This window comes from Thunnus albacares, chromosome 7 (genome assembly GCF_914725855.1).
Source record: "Thunnus albacares chromosome 7, fThuAlb1.1, whole genome shotgun sequence".
Taxonomy (NCBI): domain Eukaryota; kingdom Metazoa; phylum Chordata; class Actinopteri; order Scombriformes; family Scombridae; genus Thunnus; species Thunnus albacares.
In genome coordinates this window covers 23634260-23643291 of record NC_058112.1, presented here as the reverse complement: position 1 = coordinate 23643291, position 9032 = coordinate 23634260, and the positions used below count along the sequence as shown (strand labels likewise).

The following is a 9032-nucleotide window of genomic DNA, read 5'->3' as shown; positions in this document are numbered from 1 at the left end:
TCCTCTGTCCAAAAACTATTACTAACACATCAGTTAGCCACACCATCACACTGGGTGAAGTGTTCCTTCGCCCTGAAGGTGAAGGAACTGTAATTTGTTTAGAAACGGCTCCAATAACTAATAACAGCAATCACATTTTCACTCTCATGAGAGCAGTTCCTTGTTCCATACCACTGCGCATGCGCAAGAATGCAGCTCTGTGAACAGCTAGCTTGTTGTGCTATGTATCACAACTGATACTGAAGCACTGAAGTTCTTTGAGAAATTACGATGTAGCACAAAGTCAAGAGGTTGTAATGTGTAGCATAACAAGCTCATAACAGTGCATATGCATGCATACAAAGAACTGCTCTCCTGAGACTGAAAATGTGATCACTGTTATTAGTCTTTGGAGCCATTTCTAAACAAACTGCTGTAGCCGTAGTCTTTTGGGTGAAGGAACATGTCATGCAGTGCAACGATGTGGATCATTGTGTTTTAAGCATTTTTAATAGTTTTTAGTCCTAATAATCAGGCTTTGGATTGTGGTAGAATTAACCTTGGAGACAAAACACAAAACTGAGTTTTTCAGAAGAGTATGCAAGGTCTTCGAATCAAGAGAAGTCAAAGACCTGAGTTTTTCTGCGCAGAACAACTGACTTTGTCAGTCAATACAGTCTAACTTATACTTTTAGAATGATATGATACAAACACATCTCCTGATCCTTCCTACATCTCTCATTGGTCTTTTCTTATTCATCCCAGTAACTCCACTAAAACATCACTGGTTATAATATTAAAGAGTAGCTCACAGGTTTATTTACTTTGTCTGTTTATGCTTGGCAGACTATTGATTTTGTCTAGTGGCGAGGGCACCCTGCCCCTCACTGACTCCACTTCCGTGTCATGTCAGTTAAACACTTTCAAAATCAAGAGATGCTATATGGCCTTCAAAATACATGTGTAGAACAATCAAAATAAAGAACATATATCTAGTACATTAAGAATACATGAACACGTACACTTAAAGAATATATGTATGCTTAGTGAGTATATATATATATATATTACATCATAAATCTTCAACGCATTATCAAAAACAATTGCATTACACTATGATTTTACACAACAGAATACACACACAATACTTGTAAGTAGGATTAGTTCATTGTTGGTTTGGCTCTGCACAGATTTGCTGACGAAAAATATAGAAAATGGATAGAAGAAAAAAGTGTGTGTATGTGCATGTGTGTGTGTGCGTGTGTGTGTGTGAGTATGTGTGTGAGAATGTGTGCACAACACCTTTGTGCTACAAGGCTCTAATCCTGCTGTAAGGGAATGAAATGAGGCGAAAAGTAGAGGGACCCTTTGTGAGCGCGTAGAATAGCAGTGAGCTCAGTGGGTGTGTAAAAGGATGAGCCCTGCTTTAGACAGACTGACTGTTAAAGCCTACAAATCATCTTCTATGCCTCATGTACAAACCACTGGTGGCCTCAAATAACCATGATCAAAATCAAAGATCAAAATGATGAAAAAACAAACAAACCGATGACTGCAGTTATCAACAATATGATTCATATTAAAGATAACATTATTAAACTGTTCATGCTAGTAATCTGGAGGAAGTGCCGGTTCCTGTAATTCATCCATACATTATTTAGGCTTAGAAAATAAAAGCTCTCTCAGATAGTGTTTAATTTAAAACTGAACATCTAAAAAACTTGATTCTATTTACTTCAGATTAAGGGGATTTGAGCCTCCATATGGAGATGCACAGAGTTTAGCTGGAGTGACTGTGCAGCCCTTTATTTGAATTGAACCACTACTCCTCAAAATCTCTGTGTACATCTCTGGTCCAAAAAGTCCAAAAAACATTTCCCACCATATTTTCACTCTTCTTAGAACTTTTTTCTACATAGCATAGAAAACTATCTCTGAACTTGAATGTTTAATCTCAAAGTGGTGACTTGACTGCCCAGTATCTGGTCAATGTCAAAGTAATATGCAGGCATTCCTTTCAGTAGTTCACACTAGATGCCTGTTTTTTGCCAACAAGAGAAGTGAAGGAGTGAGAGGATGAAGACAGCTCTTTATTATTTGTTATTATATCAGAGATTTTCACTAAAAGCCGAATAACCTTATTGCCAAAAATGCTTCAGCAAGGAACATCTTGTTTTCTAACATAGTTATTTTTCACTTCACACATCATACTTGAAAAGCCACTGCAAGATTGAAACATAACTTAAATAACATGGTATTCACAGACAGAATTTGCAGGAAAGAAAAAAAAAACATAAATAGCTAAGTAAATGTATACATATATATATATATAAATAGCTTCAATCTCAAATGTTCTAATTTGCTGTAATATATAGCCCAAATGCTTCCAACTGACATGACTGGAAGCATTTCCATTTAGAAAGCCCTATCTGTAAAATAATGAGTGTGTATTCAAACGATATCAATATAACTCTACTCTGCTTTTGTTGTAATGAGTTTATAAAAACACAAACAACATTTAAGCGAAAGGGGGACCACATAATGACATGCATTATTCATCTGGGTTGTGGAGAAATAATACTATACTCTTGCTGAACATCTGCCCTGTTCAGGGAAGCATAGGTGTTGTTCTCTTCACAAAGGTTCTTCTGTGTATTTTTACGTCTGCAAATAAATAAATAAATAAAAACCTTAGTTAAAGAGCTCTGGTGAGTTTTGAGATATTTGCTGTCTTCAAATTACCAACTGACAATCCATGCTTGATGTGTTCATTTGTTTGTTTGGTTTATTAGAGTTCATATTCAAGATACTTGTACATTCTCACCGTTTGTAAGCACAGATGATCAGGCTGGTGAGGAGGATCAGGTTCAGACTGAAAGACACAGCTGCTATCCAGGTAAGGTTTGTATCAGCCTTCTCCCTCCAATCCGACCAATCTATAGGAATTTATTACAGTTTAAAACATTTTTCAACCGATATATCCAAAATTCAGATAACAGCATGCACTGGCTACTCACAGTTCTCTGTGTAGTTTTGGAGTGGAATTTCAATCTCAGCCTGCCCTAGTTCATTACTGCTGATGCATTTGACAGTGGAGTTGTGATAGTCTGCAAGGGGCATGGTGAATGTGCTGTTCACTGTTAGGATGCTGCTAGAGCTGGTGACTGAATATTCTGTAAGAGACGCCAAAGGCCAAGTGATCGGAGGCGGTGGATTCCCCCGACTCATGCACACACAGACCAGCAGCTTTCCATCCACCAGACACTGGGAACCATTTAGGATTCGAGGAGGAACTGAAAGGAAGGAAAAAAGAAGACAAAGAAGTGAGAAAATCCTGGAGAATTGAGTTATTGCAATTATTTGGGGACTGTTGCCTAATATGGGTGAACTGATGACTGAACTATGACATACAAACTTAATGTTGTTCATATCAAGTCAAACAAATGCTGCAGGATACTTACATTTCACAGTCAAGGTGACAGTTGTCTCAACAGTGCTGTCATAATATTCTGCCATACATGTGATGTTGCTGTTATGGTCATCCGCTGTAGGAATGAAGCGATATCTAGACATTTCACGAGAAATATAACGTTCATAAAAACTATGATCATGCTGCACTTCATGTGGTCCATCAGCCTTTGTCCATATCCAGTGGACTTTTCCTCTGTCAGAGCATAACCGATGAGGAATACACGTGAGTGTGGCAACTTCTCCTTCCGTCATGGGAGAAACTCTAACATATGGTTTTCGGGTTAATTCTGAAAATAAACACAATCAAGATAATCATCTGTCCAAGAAATTACATTAATATTACATAAATATTATTAAATTGCAACAGCAAATATGTTTTGCTAGGAATGTAAGGCTGAACTAATAACATTTTCTCTTATACAAAATGAGAAAATGTCATCAACATATTTGGCAAGTTGCAAAAATTTTGATTCTGAATGTATGAGTGAAATGTTGACTACATAGTTGTCGCTTTTTTCTCCTGAATATCTGATCTTGCAGTAAAATATCCAGTGGTAGTAACTACAGCAATGTGTATGTATTACAAATCACTGGCAGCACTTGATTAAGGTTGGGGAAAATACAGACAAAAGTCTGAAATGACTTGAAGTGCAACATGTAACCTTTAAGCAAAACAAAACAATCTTTCACTTATCGTAACCAAAGTGCTTCTGTTGTCTTAACCTAACCACACACAGGACTCAGGATGCATACCCTGATGATGCCAGAGGCCTGTGATCATAATCCAGGCAGTGATTACATTTGCCAACATAATTTCTAGGAAACAGGGTACATTTGGTCCATGCTCGTTGCAACCAGCCCAGTCACTTCAATCTGCATACAAATAACATGACTTCACACTTTAAATTGTGTGTAGTGCATATGCCAAAGTCCAATTTTGCATGCAGGTTATATGCCAATCCTGCATGGCCAAAGTTGCAAAGCAGCAGGAGAGCACTTCTCCTCCTCCTAACTGTAGATTTTTACCATCACGTTGGGTATTTTAACTGGAGATTTTAACTGTCACATCGGGCATTTTAAGCGGACTGGGTTGCAACAGATGGTGATGGGTTATCATGACTACTATTGTCACTTTCACTTCTATCTGGGCCTCATTTCCCATTCCCCATTCCCCATATTAAGGTTGAAATCAGTCATTATCAGGACACTGGGCCCTGTGGTTTTCAGCTTTTAGGGATGCATAGACACATTCAGTGTTCAACATAATGCACTGAAGCTAAAAGTGGTCCATAGTTTTTTATTTAACATATGTCATATATTTTTTATATTTTTAATCTCATGCAATAAAATCAATCAATGTTAAACAATCAGGAGACTTATTACTCACCAGAAACTGAGATCCGAAGCCTTTTTGGAAAAATATATGTCTGATTACAGCCCCATTCCAATTTGAAGCCATACTCATACTCTCCACGTGGTAGACCATCGATTCTGAGTGTGTTTTCTGACTCAGATTCCATATTGTTGACAACTTCTATATTGACATTCACCTGTGGATCTTGTTGAAACCAAATCTTTTTATATGGGGTTGTAACTTTGTTTTTTGGAAAGGTCAATTCGAATGGGATCCAGGTGCAGTCCCCAGACTCCAATGTAATATGTCCAGTCATGTTGATTGAAAACTCTTTGTCATCAAGAATTTCTGCCAAAGAAAAGCAAAAATACTATAATTTCCGAAATTCTATTCAACATGGGATATATGAATTTCTATTCACTGCAGTTTATTATACATCAAACCTTTGACACATTGAAGCTGGCAGCTGCTGCCCTTCAAAAAAAGGCTGAGAATCAGTGGGAAGATCAAAGTCATTATGCTTTGGCTTTGTAGGAACTGAGGAGAAAAATACGTAAATTAAATATTAATTAATCAAGAGCAAATATTACATTTAATAATAAAAGGCTTTTATATTTCCCTACACTTTCCCTCTACTTAATTGTCAAACACAGATTAACTATTATATAAAGTATGAACTCACCCTTCAGTTGGCTGTTCCTGTTAGATCAAGTCATGCATTAGGTCTGTGACGATGATATATTTTGATGAGCCTATTTTGGCAATAAGATGATCATTTCCTCTTCGTTTCTGCAGAGTCTGTATAAGGAAGTGGTCATTTACAACACTGCAAACACCACCTCACTTTGGTGGTTTTCACAAGATGAAGAAATAACCTTCAGACTGTTGGAGAAAGAGAAAGAGAAAGAACACAAACTCATATATTCTCATGTATTTTCTCATTTTTTTCATTTCTGGAAACCAGTTACAACCTCTATTGTGAGATATAATTTATATTTAGAAAGCTGTTGGATCAAGAATAGAAATAGACTGATAACTATGAAACAAAGGAAATGAGTAAACCTCCAGACCGCCTCCTTTTCAAAATTGGAGAGTAAAAGAAAATGAAAACATTTTTAAATGAAAGGAAACACAGAAGATATATAGTTCCAGAAGGAAATACAGGTCATTAGACTTGGCTAATTGTGAAATGACTACTTGAATAATTGTTCCACAGTAAGTACTATGGATAAAAGCAGAATGAAACACCATGATAATGTACAGCAAGAACAGGAGAGATTCTTCCCTCTGCCACTGACATCTTTATGTTAGCAGTATGTGTGTGTGTGTGTGTGCATACCAAAAATCTGTCCACAATATCTGTTACAATCTTCTGCATAATCTTCGAGTGCTCCGTCTCTTCATTGACTGAACTCTATATTTTACAGGATTTCTTTATTGTTGCTGTGGTACCGACTCTTGGACTCGTCACATGTATTTCTTGCTCAGTGTTTCTGAGTTTAATGTATTATTAATGAAAAAACAACACTTATACATACACTATACGTGAATGCTTCTGGAGAGTCTTGTACAACAATCAGATAAAATTTTGGCATCTTTAGTTTCTATTTTGTATTGCATGTTCAAATATAGTGTACTAGTGCTTGCTTCCTTTTTATACATCCTTATTTCTGAAGCAGGGGATGAGGTAATGGGTCTGAGAGATGAAGAAAGTGTATTTTCATTACCTTACTATCTGTAAGGAACATGCATTTGATTTTTTTCTGTGATTTTACAGAAAGTAAAAAGATGAGAATTACTGTAAAAATTACACAGAGGGCAGGCTACCAGACCCAAATGTCTAGCCCTATAGAGAATCACCATTTAAAATGAAGTGTAATTCAGTACCATAACTCAATCTGTGTCCTGAAAACTGGCTTTCAGCTTTTTATATGTACCCCAATGTTCCAAGTGTAATAGTGGAGCATTAAGATCAATTTATCCTGATAATACGCATAGATTTTCTCCCGGGACAAGCTCATCTTCTGAACATTCATCACAGAAGTACCGAGCTCTCATTGGGTGGTGTTATCTTCTATTTCCACCTCATGTGACCTCACTGTTATTTTGGTTACTGGTCACAAATAGTGCAACAGTTGTCCTGGCTGTGGCCTTTGGGGATTTATTACTTTATCTTGCAAATTCTCCTCTTTATTTAAAATGCGTGCAAGTCACAGGTCGGTTTTAAATCCACATGATGTGTCTGAACACTTATGGATGAATGCAAATCTTGGTTTTATTCCAAAAGTGTGTGCATATATAGAAACTCCATTTGAATGTGAAAACTGACCCTCACCATAGCTGATGACAAACCTCATGTGAGTACTAATAGGGCAGGGGAACAGGTAATTTAAGGATGCGCGCCTGTGTGTGTGTGTGTGTGTGTGTGTGTGTGTTTTGTGTATATAAACAGAATGGATGTCATCTCTAGGTATGAAGCCGTCAAGTTAGAGACAAATGGAGTAAAGTAATTTCCCGCTGAGCTCAGAGATATCTAAACATCAGCTGTTGACCCTGACCTAAGAAAACTGATGGAAATGAAAGGTTGGTGGGTGTCTGAGAGACAGAGAAAGAGAGAGAGGGAAAGGGAAAGACAAGGCTATATTTAAAGGCAAGAGAAAGCTATATTTATAGGTATACTATGCAGGATTTGTCAGTTGGTGTTTGTAAACATACAGCATTCAAATTTGGTCCCTCCTCCCTGTGAGCGAGTGAGTGAGAGGGAGAGAGAGAGAGAAACAGAGCAGCAGTGGTCAAGTGAGCTAGAGAGTGAATGAAGAGAGCGAGTGGTGCTGGCAAGAACAAAGCCGTGAATCAAATAAATACAATGTTATTTTCTTATTGTTTCATGGTGGTTACATTCTAAAGCACAAATAAACACACCTCTGCACACCCACATTGCCACATTGCCACATTGCCAGATTTTGTGTTAATGCAGAGCTTCATCCTGTCCGCTGTGGCCTCTCTGCTCTGCATGTGTGTAGCTCAGCCCAGCCGTCGGTCAAGCAGACACACAGACCTGCAGCTCTTTATACATCCATGACACAGAGACAGAGAGCAGAGCCGAGCAGAGGAGAGAGACGGAGACAGCGATGTAACCTGGTCTCTACTCTACAAGGCCCGACCTCACACCCTGCGCGCTGTTATTGGCTGGGGGCTACACACCCACTGCCCAAAGGTTGATGCCCAGAAGCGTCCCAAACACAGCGAAAAAATAAGAAAATAAGAAAATACAGGCAGAGGGCAGGGTCTGTGCAGATAAATACAATGCCACACAATTCTAGTGGGCCATAAGTGATGACTGAGAGGGATTACTTTTGTATGAGTCTGTACATTGTTTTTTTTAGGAAAATCCTGCATAGTGTACCTTTAAGGAAATAGTTCAACATTTTAGGAAACACACTCACTGGATTTGCAGTCTCCCCAATGGTTAAGATTATCAATATCACTCTCATGTCTGTGTGTTCAGTATGTAGTATTTGCTGGCTTAGCATAAATATAGGAACAAAGGGGGAAACAGCCTGACTCTTCAAAGTTAAAAAGTCCATTTGCCAACAAAGCTGACTAATTAACACATTTCTCATTTGTTTAATCATTACACAAAAAGCTATGTAAAAACATCAATTTGTGGTTGTAGGGGGAGTTATATGCTGTAACTGTTTTTTTTGTTTGTTTGTTTTTTTGGCAACAACAACCGGACAGAGTGACTGCATGGAAGTGTTGGGCAGATGCATAAACCACAAGGTGTTGTTTTGTGTACAGATTAAACAAAGAAGTTACAATGAGCTCAAGATTTAGAGCCCTGTTAGCTGTTTCCTCTCTGCCAAGCTAAGCTAATTGCTTAATTTAATCCACAGAACATGATTTTCTCATCTAACTCTCAGAAAGACAGCAAATAATCATTTCCCAAAATATCAAACTATTCTAACTGTGTTAGACAGCACAGAGGACTCGATGTTATTTCCCATCAAGTGTTTGCTTTACAACACCCCAACATGTCTCCAAATTACATGACAAAATACATGATTGATCCATACAGTCCAGAACTACACATAGACACATTTTCTGATCTGACACCCCTAAAGAAAAAAAAAAGTCACATTTTATGAAGTAACAATGCTATGGTTAAGGTTTGGTTAGGCTTAGGCATGATATTGATTAGAGTCAGAGAAAGATAATGATTTGGGTT

The 9032-nt window shown here is 37.8% G+C and overlaps 1 protein-coding gene across 1 annotated transcript; it reads right to left on the bottom strand.

The window, feature by feature from the left end:
- Positions 1-2048: 2048 nt before the first annotated feature.
- On the bottom strand, positions 2049-5542 carry LOC122986039 (sialic acid-binding Ig-like lectin 5). Its single transcript, XM_044357106.1, has 7 exons — positions 5487-5542; positions 5248-5341; positions 4838-5152; positions 3441-3737; positions 2997-3272; positions 2804-2915; positions 2049-2643 (listed from the first exon to the last, which is right to left on the bottom strand). Exons 2-7 carry the CDS (start codon positions 5318-5320, stop codon positions 2535-2537), a joined length of 1182 nt encoding a protein of 393 aa, XP_044213041.1. The 5' UTR covers positions 5321-5341; positions 5487-5542; the 3' UTR covers positions 2049-2534.
- Between the last annotated feature and the right edge of the window lie 3490 nt (positions 5543-9032).

Bases quoted from the DNA above. Each gene is read 5' to 3' on its own strand.
- LOC122986039 (XM_044357106.1), bottom strand. From the start codon at position 5,320: ATGACTTTGATCTTCCCACTGATTCTCAGCCTTTTTTTGAAGGGCAGC. The intron at 5,153-5,247 runs GTTTGATGTATA...TTTCTTTGGCAG, and splicing joins CCAGCTTCAATGTGTCAAAG to AAATTCTTGATGACAAAGAG. The intron at 2,916-2,996 runs GTGAGTAGCCAG...AAATTCCTATAG, and splicing joins CCAAAACTACACAGAGAACT to ATTGGTCGGATTGGAGGGAG.